General features: G+C 37.6%; 1 protein-coding gene across 1 annotated transcript in view; it reads left to right on the top strand.

Annotated features, from left to right (window-relative positions):
- Window positions 1-1,707: 1,707 nt before the first annotated feature.
- LOC135651195 (aminopeptidase P2-like) overlaps window positions 1,708-17,938 on the top strand; it is a 45,399-nt gene continuing 29,168 nt past the window's right edge. The window contains exons 1-5 of the mRNA XM_065171089.1: window positions 1,708-2,293; window positions 8,205-8,330; window positions 8,459-8,578; window positions 10,614-10,889; window positions 13,126-13,298. Of these exons, the coding sequence (XP_065027161.1) occupies window positions 1,880-2,293; window positions 8,205-8,330; window positions 8,459-8,578; window positions 10,614-10,889; window positions 13,126-13,298 (1,109 nt within the window). The 5' untranslated portion in view covers window positions 1,708-1,879. The remainder of the gene's footprint in view (window positions 2,294-8,204; window positions 8,331-8,458; window positions 8,579-10,613; window positions 10,890-13,125; window positions 13,299-17,938) is intronic.

Below are 17,938 nucleotides of genomic sequence, written 5' to 3'. Positions count from 1 at the left end.
AATTGTGTCTTGAATAAAATTATCTGAAAATTTTTACATTGTCACCTCTCTTTGTCTAATAGGCTTGCTGGAGAACTAATGACATTCTTCTCTATCTATATTATGGTGTTGATCTTGAATTTTTTTCACTGTTTCTTTTTTTACTCGTTTTTTGCTAGAATCTGACAACTTATTTAGGATAATATTTGCTTTCGATTCTCATTTTTTGATGAACGGATTTTCTGATTGTTGGTTTGAGGAAGGTAATTGTCTTCAAAGCTTCTCTGGTGATAAACTAATTGGCATGATGGATTTGGAGGACTAGAAATGATGTCTTACATAATCACCTTTTTACTTCTCCTGTATGCATTTTGCATTGAATATTTTATTCAATTCTAGATTATGATGTTGATGTTGCTCATTCCTCTAAAAATACTCTCACTGAGTCTATTTCAAAATATATCAAATGATTAAAACAAGAATTATAAATTAAACTATGATGGTTCAGTAAAATACCATGATGATGGTCTAGGATTTATTCTCAGAGATGATATCGATAATCATTTATTTGTTGGTTGTAGGTGGCTTGACAGGAAAAGTATCCCTTTTTGTGAAACTGCAGCTATCAACTATTGAATCTAACTATAAAAGCTTAATCCTAAAGCTTAGTCCTCATTCTAAAAGAGAGTTAGCAGCTCCTTGATATATTTTGAACATTGTCAATGATATCTAATATTTTTTAAAATTTTGATTTCTCTCATGCATATAGAGAGGGGAATAAGGTGATCAATTGGCTAATTACACATACTCAGACTTGTAGAACTATTTATTTTTGGAGAGATGACGGGTCCTCGAATATGCTTTTAATTCTTTCTTCAGATAGAGTATGAGCGAGTATTGTATTCCATAATATTTAATTATTAATAAATTTCTTTAAAAAAATCTCTCAACTTCTTTTTTAAATAAGCAACCCACTTATAGATGTTGTAATTGCCCATAAATAAATAATATAAAGCGCATATAGTTATTCTTATCCCCTCTTCCTCTTACCTGTTGAACGTCATTCTGCTCTCTTTCATCAGGAAAAAGAGAGAAAGGGAGTCTCGTTGAAGCCCGTGGATTGATCGGATGGGGCGGGGTCTTCCATGAGGCCTGCATTATTTGCATTCATAACATCGATCTAGATTGGTAAACAAGGTTCTAAATATAATTAATGTCATTGCCCTGTCATGTTTGTTTTGATCTGTGGTGAGATCCGTTTCCATTTTTTAATGTCCTCTTCCTAATCTTCTTTTGAATCAAAGCTCTCGTTTGATATCTTATGGACCCGTTCTGATCCATGACTGGACCAATACGAACTTGGTCCATGACGATATAAACTGGTACACGGAACATTCGTATATCAATATTATAATATCTAAAAGATCAAAAGAGAATAATAAAAAAATGAGAAGAAAAATAATAGTTTAATCAACAGAGATGAACCTATTTCGTAAGACCTACAAACATATAAATTGAATCGGACCATCCGAAAAATGGATGATCTGTGTCTCGTTCATGTCCGGACCAATAAATATGCTCGAGTACCAATCGGTCCGAACAGAACCGAATTAGAATTTTAATAGTTCTATTCGATGGATTTTATATGCAACATATCTGAGAAATCACAACAAGTCGTTAAATTATTGGTTCCTCAGATCATGGATTTTAGGTTGCATTCGGTCCAACCCGAATCGAGCACGGCACAGAAATCGCGGAATTCTAATTAGACATGAGTCGACGCAACAACAACTAGAAGGCGTCGAAGCAACGGCATCCGCCTCTTGCGGATTTCACGGTGGACATCCCCCGATCGCTTCCGGCAGCGCTTTATCCTCTGTCACATGCGCAAACCCCGTCCATGATCGTCCTCCAAGCCAAGCCTCTCTCCGCTCTGCTCCCCGTCCGCTCCGCTGCCATGGAAGCAGCAGCGACCGCCGCGTCGCCGCTCTCTGCCCTTTTCTCCCGCTCCCCCTCCTCTCACCTCCGCTCCGCCCCCGGCTTCCGCCTGCTGGCCCTCTCGCTGCCCCTCGCTGACGAGCTCCGCGCTCCCTCTGGCAGTGCTCTTCTCCTGCCTCCTCGCCGGTTCTGCGTATCTGCTCGGAGCTCCGGGGATCAGATCGTTGCCCGCCCGTCCTCCGAGATGCGGAAGAATCCGTTTGGAGGCTGCGACCGCGGTACCGGTGACGAGAAGCTCCGAGCTCTTAGGGAGCTATTCTCGAGGCCAGATGTCGGTATTGATGCTTACATTATCCCCTCTCAGGATGCCCACCAGGTAGTCTTCGCCAATCCTTGCAAGAATCAAATGAGTATACCGTTTCTCTTCAGTAATATTAGCTCTATGGTTAACGGAGTCTCGTAGAAGTCGCTGTAAGACGTCGAGCTCTTGGAGCGGAGGTGTGTAAGATTTGGTGATTTACGCTTATACTCGTGAATCTCAGTCATAAGTTTTGTAAACCAGATGTAATGTAGAAATTTTTGGCTCTGAGCAGCGTGAAATGATCCGTTACCTTCATCTGATTCTAATCGATAAAAAGGACTAGAACCTTGGCAACACCCTTGACTATTCCTTGGCTTAAAGAAACTAAAGTAAAATAATCATTTATTCACCCTTGACTATTCATTTAATTGTCTTTTTTCTGTTTCTTACTCACCATGAAAGCAGAATTTAATGGGTTACATTGAGACTGCTAGAGCAAAGTTGGATCTAAAACTAAAGTGTAGGCATGGATTATAAAAATGCGAAACATGAAGACAGGGAGAAGAGAGAATAAAGTAATAAGAAGAACCAATGAGATGTTTAAATATCTGCTACAAAGAGATTATATTCCTCATAGTTCATGAACTGTTCTTTATAAGTGTGTTCTTCCTCTTCGGTCTATTAAAGTCAAACAGAATGTAGCCATGCAAAAGGTGAGCAACTTGTTAGGACTCTAGCTTGGAGAGTCCTAATTGAGAGGGACATTCATGTAAAACTGTTAGGACTCTAGCTAGGAGGGTCCTAATTAAGAGGGACATTCTGTTAGGACTCTAGCTAGGAGAGTCCTAATTGAGAGGGGCATTTATGTAGAAGGTTTTTTCTTAGAGAAGAATTAGGAGTTGTAAGGGAATAGGAGTCTTGAGTAGGAGTCCTATTAGGAGTTGGTTAAAAGTAAGAGTCTTAAGTATGTAGTCATATTAGGAGTTAGGGTTTAGAAGCCCTATAAATAGCCATGTATTCCTTCTCTTTTCTTAAGCAATAGATGAATCTTTTCTGCAGCCTTTGAACAGCAATTTGGAGGGAGGAACCCCTATAGAGTTCTAAGGAGGCCGATCCCCTAAAGAGATCAACCCCAAGTTTAGAATCTGCAAGGGTTCTAACACCTGGTATCAGAGCAGCGTTCTTGGCATCTCGCTGCCCTTCCACTACCATCCATCAGCCCTCCACAACCGCCCAAAGCAATTCTCACAATTGCTTAAAAGATCGTCGCCGAATTCCGCCATCATCTCCACCACCGCGGATCATCCTTTGATCTCCCCGTGAATTGCAACAGGTTCTGGTTTCCTACCTTACTGCTGCTGCAATTTAGTTATCCTTATTCGAAAATCCAAAAAAAAAATTGTTCCTATATTGCTGCATAAACCTTTCGTCACAAAGTTTTCATCTCTACGACGAAAGATACATTGCAGAATTCCAACCGCATAGTACCATCTGTTTGATCTTGCTACTATGCTTTTTCTATCCAAATTTCTATGAAATTTTTATGACATCTTTGACACTTCCTAACAACATATTTCCCTTTGGTTTTTTCAAAAAATTCTCAATATAAACCATTGATCTTTTACGTCAAATCTACTATACTTGAAAATCTGCACTGTAAAATTTTAGCCGCATAGCACTGTTTGTTTGATCTTGATACTACATTGTTTCTATCCAAATCTCTACGAAATTTTTATGATAGCTTTGACACTTCCTAATAGTGGATTTCCCTTTGGTTTCATCAAAAAATTCTCAATATAAACCACTGATCTTTTACGTCCAATCTGCTATACCTAAAAATCTGTGCTGCAGAAAATTTCAGCCGCATATTGTTGCCTTAACCCATCTATTTGTAATCTTTTTTGAATGAAATTTCTTATACACTTCATAGATCAAGGGAGGGGAAGCTCTATGACTGAACCCAACTATCCATGCATGAGAATGGACTTCCCTAGATGGGAAGAAGGAGACCCGATTGGTTGGATCTCGCGCGCGGAGCGATATTTTCAGTACCACAAAACCGCGGATGCATCTATGGTGAAAATTGCAGCTATACATCTTGAAGGGGATGCTATACAGTGGTTTGACTGGTTTGAACATACATATGGAGTCCTTTCATGGCAACAATTCAAAGAAGGACTGCTGATCCGCTTTAGACTAACCGATTACGAGAATATTGATGGACAACTAGCAAAGATCCGACAAACTTCCACCATTCAGGAGTACCAAACCAGGTTTGAAAGGTTATCTAATCAAACTCATGATTGGTCTCAAAAACAACTATTGAGGACCTTCATTGAGGGCTTGAAGCCGGAGATCCGAGGAGAAGTTAAAGCGCGACAACCGTATACGCTTATGGCAGCCATCTCTTTCGCACGACATCAAGAGGAGCAATTGAACCATGAAGCTCGGAGGACTAAGGTCGCTCCTCAACCAGTAATATTGAAGCCCTCAGCCCCCCCTACTATTGACCAAGTCCCTACACCAAAGAGGTTAACAAGAGAAGAGCTTCGGGAGCGATATGCGAAGGGGTTATGTTGGCATCGTGACGAGCCGTGGAGCCATGAGTATCGCTGTAGTAAAGGAGGACTTTTTATGATTGGACCGATAGAAGAAGAGGTCATTGAACATTCAGAAGAGAGCCTTGAACATGAAGAAAAAGATACAGAATAAGAGCCACAACCAACCGAAGTTACGGTACATACACTAGCTGGCTACTCAAACCCGCAAACGATGAAAGTTGGAGGCCTTCTCAAACAACAACCGATCACTGTTCTCATCGACACGGGCAGCACTAATAACTTCCTAAACAGTAAGGTTGCTGTCCATATGAACTTACCTATTGAGAATTGCAGCAGGTTTGTCGTTAAGGTCGCCAACGGACGGATTTTGAAGTGTGATCATAGGTGCCCGCAGGTGAAACTGTTGCTGCAGGACCAAGAGATAATTACAGATTTCTTCCTCCTCCCTTTTGATGATCATGAGGCCATACTCAGAATTAAATGGTTGATGACATTAGGTGATATTTCTTGGAATTTTATGCAACTATTTATAAAATTTTACAGTAAGGAGAAACAGGTGATACTGCATGGGAAACGTAAGGGCGACGTAACGATGATTTGCACACAACAAATGGAGAAGGTTTTGCATAAAGCATGCAGGGGTTTTTTGGTACAACTTGAGCAGCAAATTAAAGGAGAGCCAATAGAATTTGAAGATCCAAACCTATTTCCTTTGCTTGCTGAATTTTCAGATATATTTGACGAGCCGCACAACCTACCTCTTACTCGTCGGTATGATGACTTAGTCATACCGAAAACCGCCTTTCGAACACACAACGGCCACTACGAATTTTTACTTTCTTCAACAAAAGGTGAAATATCTTGGGCATATCATATCAGAGGAAGGTGTGACGGTGGACCCCTTCAAAATTGAAGCAATGCAAAACTGGCCTACCCCGAGGAACATAAAATTGCTACATGGCTTTTTGGGTTTAACAGGCTACTACCGTAAGTTCGTGAAAAACTATGGAAAGATCAGTGCACCACTTACTTCCTTACTGGAAAAAGATGTCTTCCAATGGTCGGACAGAGCCTCCACTGCCTTCGACAAACTTAAGGCAGCCATAACGACGATGCCGGTGCTAGCGCTATCAGATTTCAACCGACCCTTCATCATTAAGGCCGATGCATTTGGAGACAGAATGAGAGACGTTCTTATGCAAGATGGTCGACCACTCACATACATTAGCAAGACATTGTCTCCCCCCTATCAAAACATGTTAACATATGATAAGGAGATGCTCGCCATTGTGCACGCAGCAACGAGGTGGAGATCGTACTTGATCAGTCGATACTTTCAAATCAAGACCGACCATAAAAGCCTAAAATATCTCTTGGAGCAGAAGATATCTTCCCCCGAGCAGCAAAAATGGGTAACAAAACTTCTTGGATTTGATTATGAAATAACTTACAAAAGGTGGAAAGAGAATGTTGTTGTAGATGCGCTTTCGTAGCTACCCGAGCAAGCTGAATTTTCGGTCGTTTTACTTCTAACCAGCGACTTCCTTGAGGATATTAAAATGGAATGGCAGGAAGATTTGGAGACCAGTAAGATACAAAAAAAATTAGAGGAAGCACCAAGCTTCGTGGCTCATTACAATCGGGACTCAAAAGAATTATGCTATAAGGGACGCATTGTGCTTGTGACAAATTCTACTTGCATCTTCAAGAGCAGATTTTGGACAAAGTTATTCTATATGCAGGGTACTAAATTGAAAAGGAGTACGACATATCACCCACAAACCAACAGCCAGACGGAAGTTTTAAATAGGTGCTTGGAGACAGCCCAAAGCCACCCACCAAATATGACTACCCAAAGAGAACTCTAGACCCAGCCAAGTGCCATTATTGATCGACGGATCGTGACTCGACGACGACGACCCACTAATGAAGTGCTAATACAGTGGGCGAACCTACCAATAGAAGATGCCACTTGGGAGAACTATGACGACTTGAAGATCAAATTCCCAGAATTCACGAATCATCAACCTCGAGGACAAGGCTGATTTGAAGAGGGCGGGTCTGTTAGGACTCTAGCTTGGAAAGTCCTAATTGAGAGGGACATTCATGTAAAACTGTTAGGACTATAGCTAGGAGGGTCCTAATTAAGAGAGACATTCTGTTATGACTCTAGCTAGGAGAATCCTAATTGAGAGGGGCATTCATGTAGGAGGTTTTTTCTTAGAGAAGAATTAGGAGTTGTAAGGGAATAGGAGTCTTGAGTAGGAGTCCTATTAGGAGTTGGTTAGAAGTAAGAGTCTTAAGTAGGAGTCCTATTAGGAGTTAGGGTTTAGAAGCCCTATAAATAGCCATGTATTCATTCTCTTTTCTTAAGCAATAGATGAATCTTTTCTGCAGCCTTTGAGCAGCAATTTGGAGGGAGGAACCCCTATAGAGTTCCAAGGAGGCCGATCCCCTAAAGAGATCAACCCCAAGTTTAGAATCTGCAAGGGTTCTAACACAATTGTACGTGTCTTGAAATGATATAGAGGCAATTTGATCCCAGGCCCAACTTTAAAATCCTGGTGACCCTTCCTTCACAAAGTTTGACTTGTTTTACTAGATCATGAAAGCTTTCCTCTTCCCTTTCTTTAGTACTTTAGGAAGCAATTATTGTATCTGCAGGCTATCTCATTTCAAGTTTGACAGTACAATACAGGCACAGGTTCCCTTGGTGTGGAATGTAATAAATAATTAAAAGAATCTAAAAAAAAAACTATTTCGAAGAAGTCTGGGGTGTTGAATTTAGATACATAATCTTGTTTGTTGTGCTTATTCCATGTGACCAGTTAATAACTTTTGCCAAATGAGTCTTGGCCAGACCATTTTGCATTCTGGAGGTTGCATGAGGTTGGTAAGAGTCTGTGTGTGGTGAAAATGGATTTATTTTGTCTATGTGCTTATATTATGAGCACAGATTTTCTGAGAGGGTCGGGATGGTTAACAATTTGCAGAAAAGGGACTGGTGCTGTGTGGTTCATGGCATAAGTTTGTTAACATAGTGGAGACTTTCATCTATCTATGATTGGACGTTATCAAACATCCTGAACTAAATCCAAAATTAGGATACTTTTATTCAGTCACTTGTTCTTTTGTGCTTTCTTCTACACAGTACCCTGATGAGGGCTTCAAGATGAGAAAAATGATCAGTTGAGACGTTCTGTGGAGCCAATGTTTACTTCGATCAGTGCTTTCTGGCCGTTGTAATGCTATCTTTAGAAGTAGCATGATTACTTCAATATAGCTGCATTTTTGCACATCTTTGTTCGTAATTGACCTCCATTTATTTGAAAACATTATCATATTCTGTTCCCTTGATGATGAAATTATTTTTCATTTTTCATCATTTGTTGTCCTTTATGACATATCTGATTTTTAATTGATAGAGTGAGTTTATTGCTGAATGCTTCATGCGACGGGCCTACATATCGGGCTTTACTGGTAGTGCTGGTACAGCTGTGGTAACGAAAGAGAGTGCTGCTCTTTGGACTGATGGGCGCTATTTTCTTCAGGTATGCAGTATTTCGCCAAAAGTTGTCATTCTATTATGTATATCTGGAATTAGTCAATGATATTGGTTCATATTGACTGAAAATTAATATTCATATATCATGTTAGCATTTGTGTTATTGGTGAATAGGCTGAGAAGCAACTGAGTCGCGATTGGATACTTATGAGAAGTGGAAATCATGGTGTTCCCACTACCAGTGAATGGCTTAACGATGTCTTGGCTCCTGGTTGCAGAATTGGCATTGATCCTGTAAGTTTTATACTAATTCCTTATTGCATCTTAATGAACATTTTTTTCGTATTAAATATTTAGCTTTGACATTAGAATGTTGCTGAAACTGATTTATTGGGCCCTTCTGTTCATGATCTATCATTTTTTACATAGGTTGAACATTGGCAGGTTAAGTATCTTTCAAAGTAGAGGTAAACAACATTCTTGGCAAGTTTTGATATCGGAATTGTTCGTTCCAGTTTACATTTTCATCTTAAGACAATGGGAAATGTAATTTATACTTTGAGAACAAAGTTGGATAGTAAAAGCATCATGGCTTTACACGATGGAACTGTTGGAAGAAATTCACTGAGAAGAACACTAAACATGCAAAATAGTTTTTCTTTTGTTTTCATATGACAAAATCCTGAACTTATTAGATATTTAACAAAAAAGGCATATGTTGATATAGGTCCTCGGAAGATTCCACGAATTGTTTATTATTGTCATGTCCTTTTTTCTTCCATCAATTTCTGGTTGCCCATCGAGCATGACCAAAAGGTTGAGTAGGCCACATGGAAGATTTGCATTATTTTCACCTCTGGCCACAATTGGCTATCAACTTGATGCTAACTTTTATTGTGATGCTGAACTTCTAGAAAGCAAAATTTGTTCACAGATGAATTGACCTGGCAAACCTAAAAGAGTGAGGAAGTTTCTTGTTCTGACTTTTTTTTCGCTGTAATTCAAACTCATGCAACCACGGAGAAAATAAGCAAATTTAAGTTTGCAAAGAGAGTTGTTGCAATGCACGGAGCTTCTAGAGTGGGCTCAGGTCTACCCAGTGGCAGTAGAGGATCAACAACATCAGGGGACCTAGTATCAGTATCAAAGGCCTGGTCCTGGCTAAATCCCTCCCAAATTAGGACAGTACATTCCAATCCGATGCAAAAGAGTTCTGTTAGATCCATTTTCTTATGTGAACATAGGAGCAGATCAACATAATATCCTCTTATTTCCATGAGGAACCAGTGATCATTTGAACTGAAATATCAAACATGTCCACCTCACCTTGCTGCACCATGCCACACAGCATATATTTCTGAGAGATACAGTTCTTTTCAAGATAGTATTGTCTCACTCTCATCTATATGGCACAACTCAGACTCGAAAAACTCTTTTCAAGATGATATTCCACTACCTTTTACCAATTTGAAGTCAACACAGAAACTAGGTGAAAGAGAATCTTGCCTACTCTTCGGATAAAATAAATTTCTTTCATGAGAAATTTGAGCTGCTGTTGAAGTGAATTCATTTACAGTGCTCTCAGGAAAACCTGGCTCTTTCTTTTGCATATTTTTTTTATATTCCTGCTTATAGTTACTATTTGACCATCACTTTTCCTTTTGGTATTTGTTAATTGATGTATAAGTAGGTATATCTACAATCCTCGTAATGGCTATTAACATTTAAGAATCTAAATTTCATCCCATAGTTTAAAAAATTGATACAATTCTAATGTTGACCACCTGTCTAACTGAAGTAGCACACCAACATGTATCCTCCAATATCATTGGAAAAAAGAAAATGAAAGGATGCTGAATGTTATACAACTTTTTTGGTGCTTTGTTGGACTAGTAGCTTCATCCATTTATCTTGTTGTGTTAATAGTTTCGACTCAAGGAATCAAACACCGGTTATATTGGAACTTACCAACCAGTTTTTACCTCTGACCAAGGTTCCGTCCTTGACTATAGTGGTCAGTGCTGATGGGTTTTTATTTTTTTTAAATTTTTTTCAGTGGTATTGGGTGGTACAAATTGATATATTGCTCGTATGTTGGTACTACTGGTCTAACTGGTTGCCGAATGTGGTAATGGATCAAAATTTAATTCCTTGTTTCTGCTCTTTGCTGCATTTATCCTAGACATGTTGTTTTTGCACTCTTGCTTTTTTGTTGTCTGCTGTGAGTTCACATATTAACTTTTTGCTATATAAAAAGTTGTTGCTGGAATCCTTTTATGCTTGTGCTGAATATAACATCATGTTCTCTCTGACGTTTTGAAGGGAGCAGTTCCTCTTTTCTTCCAATGCAGCAGAAGAATTGAAAGATGAAATTTCTAAGAAGGATCATGAACTGGTTTTCCTGTATGACTACAATCTCATCGATGAGATTTGGGGAGAATCAAGGCCAAAGCCTCCAATTAACCCAACTAGAGTTCATGACATTAACTATGCTGGGGTTGATGTCTCATCTAAGTTGTTTTCTTTAAGATCTGAGCTTATCGAAGCTGGTGGATCTGCCATCATTATATCAATGCTTGATGAAGTTGCTTGGCTATTGAACATGGTAATCTATCTAGCCTACTGGACAATATGCACAATTACATCACAACACCATAAATAAGTTATCTGGGCAGGTTTCTTCACCAATGGGCTTTAGTATTCATAAATCTCAAGGCCACCAAGGTTTTCCACTTCAAAGAAATCAATGCTCCATATGTTGATCTCTTATCCACTGCAAAATCTGTGGTCGAATTCATTATAGTGTTATCTCATGTGTGACTGTGGAAATACTCTTGAATTTTGAGTTTGTTTAGTTTGTATCAGGGTTTAAATACTGGTTTGATACTGATTTCAGTAACCTATTAGACTAATAAGGTACTAGGCAATATAAAGTGACCTTTACAGCCCAATATAATTGTATAAAATAATAAAAAATATATGAATGGTATAGGTATTGGTATTAAGCTCTATACTTTTTGATACTGGTACTTTGTCGATCTGCTAAGGTACTAGTTGGTATTCCAACCTGTATTTAAAACCTTGTTTTATACCATTAAGTTATGGCATCAACAACCTTTCAAGTGAAATAGTACTAAGAACCTTGTTTCTTTCTTTTTATAAGCTACAATTAGATGCTGATTTAAGACTTAACTTTTATTTTAGTGAAATATCTCAACATTTTATTTTTACATTATTAGTTGGAGCATGTAAGAGATTATTAGATACTGTGGTACTGAATTTTTGTTGCTGCACTCAGCTGAGCATTATTTTTGAAATACAATTATCACTACAATTAATGATTTCTTTAGTTGCCTGAGATTGATAACATGCCTGGAAAAGATTTACATTAGTACTGTAAAAGATAGATGATATAGCTTCAAATCTGTGAACAACTGCTATAGCAACATGATGATACATGCTAACAGTTCTGGACTGAAAACAACAGTGCTGATCTCTGCTGGACTACACAAATATTTGTGCATCTGCAGACATGAGTATAATGACAAATTTCATTCTCAAGCCTCCATGCAAATTACCCAATATTTGAGTTCTTCTTTTGTTAGTGCAATCTGCTAAATGCCATTTCTGTGGTATTTATGCCAATATTCAGCTCATTATAGAACTAGGCTCTTGAATGGAGGCTTCATGCTTCTTTTGTTTGCTAATTAAGCAAAAGTTAACTTTTAACCTTGAACCAATTGCATAAGGTTATGGTAATCTGAGAATAAATTTAGCATTTGATGTTTCTCTGTCTCTATGACTAGCACTTCTTGGGAGAACTTTATTTGTCTTGAATATTGTTCTTTCAATTATAAACATGGATATTTGATTAGGTAGTTTGTTTTCTACTTGTGTATCAAGCATTCGCTGATGAAATCAATAGAATTATTTGATTTCATTTTCTGACAAGCTCTTGCAAACTTCATCATCTTCATCAGATTCTTCACACTGTATTAAAGTAATATATTTCATGATGAATACAGTAAGGAAGTCAGTTAATTCACAATTATCAAAGTTGAACAAAACAGCGCTATTCATCTAGAGAAACTATATAAGCATGTGGTTTAAATGACTGACCCACCAGTCTGACCAATGTCTGTATGACCTGAGAGCAAGGTAACTTTGTAGTCTGGTTTTGGTAATTATTAGTTAATCATTTAATCCTTATTAGGAATCATGATATATAAGTAATTATTGTAACACTAAGTTACTGTTTAAGTATATGTTGTATAATGTTTGCAAGTATTTTACATTGCCATATTCTTTTCATATTCATGACCTCTTTTTTTTCTTTTTAGTTTTGATGTATTAGCATATTTGAATGATGTTGTCTTGGTACCCATTATCCATTTTCATGCTTCTTAGCTCTTTATGGTTATGAATCTCTGGCAGTTTTAGTTACATAGATGATAGATCTCTTCCACACTTGTGATAGAAAGGCGAATTACTTACTGCCATATCGTTTTGTGCTGCTGGAGGGAACTTTATTTCTGCTTCTATCAAATTGTTGTACAGATTTGGGATCTGAAATTTTACATGGTGTATATTGTATATCTAGAAATTTAGATTACATTAGTCCATTAAGGGGATATTGTGTTCACAGATTGGTTATGTAATGTGATTTCCTACTAGTACTATTTTGCAAAGGTAAATAATAAACTTTGTCTAACATCATGAAAATCTGTTTGAAGTTTGAACTTCCATGTTTAATGTTCTTCATATGTTTTGTTTTTGTGATAGTAATGTATGCTGTGATGCCTTCATTATACTAATGAACGTATCCCTGTTTCACTTTGTAGAGAGGAAATGATGTTCCAAATTCACCTGTGTTCTATTCCTACCTATTAGTGGAGATGAACAGGGTCAAGTTGTTTATTGACAATACTAAGATCACCATGGAGGTAAAGGATCACTTGACTAATGCTGGAGTAGAATTGAGACCATATGATGGAATTCTACCTGAAATAGAGAGGTATTTTAAATAATCAGAAGATTTTTATTGAAAATTTTGCATGTCTTGAAGATGTACTTAATCTTTGAAGATACTTATGTTGAATTTTTTGCATGTCTTAGAGATTTGCTTAAGATATGTTTGGCATCTAATTGCCATTCATGACCTAATTCTCTAGTTAATAAGATTTTGTTTAGAACCAATTAGGTTCCCTTTTCTTTACCAACCTACTTAGTAAAGGAGAAGAATAGCGTATATAAATCATACATATGCATTTTATATGTATATAAATCTATTTCTATTATCTATGTATTAGTTTGCTCGCTCTACTTTGACACCAGGTATACTACCCTATAAAATTGCCTACTAATTGCAGTGACTGGTAAGATAACTGGTGCAGCCCTGTACTGAAATTGGGATTTTTCAATAATATATTTTTTAAATATGAACTTAGGGAGGGTTGTCAACTGATAGCTTTCGACAATTGTTAACTAGTCTCAGCAGCTCTCCTTGCACCTTCTCTTCTGTTAACTAGTCTCAGCAGCTCTCCTTGCACCTTCTCTTCTCTCTCTCTCTCTAAACCCCATCTCTGCCCTTGTAACTTCCTCTGCTTTAGCCCCTCATTTCTTGCTCATGCCATTGCCTCCTAGCATCATTGCTGCTGCCTTCTTCGGTATGGGTTATTGCCTCCACCGCCTCCTCTTCTTCTTCCTCCTTTCCTTTTTCTTTCACTTTGGATCAGGTGATACATGATCCATATTGAGTATCCATATGTCATCGATCCATACCAATATCATACCAATCCACCCATAACTGCAAATCTTGGTGTACTCTAGGTAGGGGGGGTTGATTCGTCAGGTAATATGTGGATTTTTACATGAGTTATAGATGGCAGTTGAACTTGGAGACTATCCTGGATGTGCGTCATAGGAAAGAGAATCAAATTGGCTGTTGCAAATAGTTTTTGAGAGATGCCGTGCCTCTTCTGAACCATTGACTTACCTGTAGTTATCAGAACTGGATTGGTAATAACCTGACCAAACCTTGGGTCGAGCATTGGTCAGATTACATGTTCATTAAAATATATGAAAAATTGCACATCTAATATTAAAAAAAGAAAAAAAAAATAATTCATTTTTAACATTATTTTATTATTTTCTTTTTTCGTCCATTTTTCCTTATTCTTCCTTAGATTCTTCGCTTTCTTCTTTTCTTTTTTCCTTTTTATTCTCTTTTTCCTCTTCTTCTTCCTCTACTTTCCCCCTTACTCTATTTCTTTCTCCCCTAACCTTCCTTTCTTTGCTTTTCTTTATCTCTCAATTGCTCTCACTTTCTATCATTCTAATTCATTTTTAATAATGTGTTGGCAGAAGGGACTCAATAGGGTGTAGCCTATATAAGCAGCTCTTCTATCCTTTCTTCTCTTGTTTGTCTCCTAAGGTGAAAATAGGCCAATACATTAGATCGAAATAGGGGTGAATAGCTCACAAAAAATTTAAAGACTGGTTGTTTTTGACTTCAAATTTAATTGCTTTTTATTTACTTATTCTTCTGAACTAGCCAGCTCAGATCGTTCAATCAATAACCCACCAAGTTAGACACCTTTGTTTGATTTAACAGCTTATCTGATCGAATTGTAGAGCTGGACCGGACAGCAGTATGTGTTTCATTTTTCTGGTACATATTGTCTGTTTCAGTTTGGATTTTGTAACTTGGACTTTCCATTTATGTAATTAACCACAATTAATCAGGTTTATAGTGAAACCTAGAAGTTGATTATGATTAATTTTGAGTTGAGTAAACTCTACAACTATACCTGAGCATAAAACTAAGAACTGGAAGCAAACTGATTTTTCTCACAGTAAAAGATTGCTAGAGTAAGCATGTTTGTTCACTACAATTATATAGGAGTTTCTGTAGTGTAGCTTGAGTTTGAGTATAACTCAATCATTTAGGATTTCTTGGAAACTTGGGATTAGTTCTGTTGCTTTGGTCTTGTGTTGGTTGTAGATTGGCATGGAGCTAGTTGTGCTGTACCAACCCTGCTCACCTATGTTAGGTAATGTACCAAAATTTGTCTAGGACATGACCTGACTCTTTGCTGGTACATATCGTGTACTGTACATTTGTAGAATGGAAAACATGTGCTCGTTAACACAAGACATGGAGAACATATAACATGCAATTACTAATGCCTCTATACTGTACCCATATTTACTTTCTCGGCAAGTCTTGTATAGCTACATTATACATGCATATAGGCAACATTCTAAAGCAACAAGTATGTTAGGAAATATTGGCAACATATCTAACATAATCTCAAACACCATCGAGAGCTTCACATCACTCAATGAGAAGTCATGAAACAAAAACTTAAGGAAAAATATTTATCAACCTACTTTCAAAGCCAATCGGTTAAACAATTGTTAAACCTTAAACAGTTCAATTCTAGTATGGCAGAGTATTTGATCCAATTTGAGGAACTTTTACTTATGTGTGAAATAGAAGAGGACCAAATCATTACTATTCGAAGATTTGTTAATGAGTTGAGGTTTGACATCCAACGGGAAGTCTTCCCTAGTTTCCCCAAAACCATGGAGGAAACTTCCTGGAGAGCCCTTGAGATTGAGAAGTACATCAAAGCTTGTCCAATTCATCGAGCATCTTCTCAGTCTCTCGACAATAGAACTATTTTAAAATCTGCCCCAAGTAGTGGCTTTGTTAAGCCAAAAATCCCTTCAACTAGCAACAATCATGGCTCAACCATGAATCGTCCAACTCGTTTAATTACTGATTCTCAAACTAATTTGTTTTCAATCCAATGTCATTATTGCCATAATAAAGGTCACAATACCTCTCGCTGTCCTCAAGATACCCTTGCCTTAAAACAAGAACTAGAGGAGCAAGTCGAGGAAGCAAACCAGGTAGTTGAACCCGAAGCGTACTCACGAGATGAAAACGAACTAGAAATTGAAGATGCCCATGTTAATGTTGTTCGCATTATTCTATCTATTGCTAGTGATTCCAATGAATGGAAGAGGACAATTATCTTCCATACTTTCATCTGAAGCTGAGAGAACTTGCAAATTGATTATAGATGGGGGTAACACTATAAATGTAGTTTCAAGATCTACTATCAAAAAACTAAACCTTAAGGTAGAGTTACTTTTGACCCCATTCAAAGTAGCTTGGGTTGACAAAACCACTTTACTCGTGATCGAAAGATGCCTGGTACCAATCAAAATGGACGATTACCAGGATGAGATTTACTGTGACGTCTTACCAATAGACATTGCCTGCATTCTTTTAGGTCAGCTTTGGTTATATGACCTTGATGTTATCAATCATGGGAGAGAAAACACGTATGCCTTTCGATACAAAAGCAAAAACATTATCTTGCAACTAGCAAAACCATTAAGAAAAGGACAAAACAGGAATTCCTAAGTCTCTTCCGCAAGCTCCAACTACCAAGGGACTTCACTTATTGGATCATAAATCTTTTGAAATAAAGAGCCTTGACAATAAATTTTGTTTGGCCATTATTGCTAACGAAATTCCTAAGCCTTTTACTATTCTTGACCTAACTCTTGAGGTTAAATCCTTATTAGATGAATTTTCTAATGTTATATCCTCATAATTTCATAATAAGCTGCCACCCTCATGGGAAATTCAATATGCCATTGACCTTATCCTAGGATCGTAGCTCTATAATCTCTCACATTATAGAATAAATCCTAAGGATAGAGCTGAGTTAAACAAGCAAGTTGAAGAACTTTTGGCTAAAGGCTTTATACGACACAACCTTTGTCCTTGTGTTGTCCCTGTCTTGTTCCCCTAAGAAAGATGGGTCTTGGAGGATGTGTTGATAGTCGGGTGATCAACAAAATAATAATCAAATATCGCTTCTTAATTCCTCGACTTGAGGATATGTTAGACCTTCTCGTTGGATCTAGTTGGTTGTTGAAACTTGACCTGAAAAGCAGATACTAGCAATTCATATTAGACTTGGTGATGAATGGAAAACAACATTCAAAACTTAAGATGGGCTATACAAATGGCTAGTCATGCCCTTTAGTTTATCCAATATCCCAAGAACTGTCATGAGCTTCGTGAACCAAGTTTTACAACCCTACATAAGCAAATTTGTTGTAATTTACTTTGATGACATCTTGATTTTTAGTTAGACCAAAGAGAATCATTTAAAACATCTTCGACAGGTTTTTACTGCCCATCGAGTTGCTAAGCTCTATGTCAATTTTAAAAAGTGTTCATTCTTGCAAACCCATGTCATATTCCTAGGCTTCATCATTTTTGCCCAAGGTGTTGCCACTGATCCTGAAAAGATCTGCATTATTTTAGAATGGCCTAAGCCTAAAACCCTTTCTGAGGTTCGAAGTTTCTGTGGATTAGTCTCTTTTTTTAATAGATTCATTAGAGGGTTTAGTTCTGTCATGCCACCTATCACCTATTGCCTAAAGAAAGGTGGGTTTTCTTGGACCCTGGTCGTTACCAAAGCCTTTGCTGACATAAAAACGAAAATGACCACTACTCCTGTTCTTAAGCACCCTGACTTTGGTAAATCCTTTGAGGTCACTTATGATGCCTTTGGTATAGGAATAGGTGGATTTCTTAGTCAAGAGGGTTAGCCAATTGTCTTTTTT

Source organism: Musa acuminata, chromosome BXJ1-4 (genome assembly GCF_036884655.1).
Source record: "Musa acuminata AAA Group cultivar baxijiao chromosome BXJ1-4, Cavendish_Baxijiao_AAA, whole genome shotgun sequence".
NCBI lineage: Eukaryota > Viridiplantae > Streptophyta > Magnoliopsida > Zingiberales > Musaceae > Musa > Musa acuminata.
The sequence above is the reverse complement of the archived record's forward strand: the minus strand, read 5'-3'. Positions and strand labels throughout refer to the sequence as shown.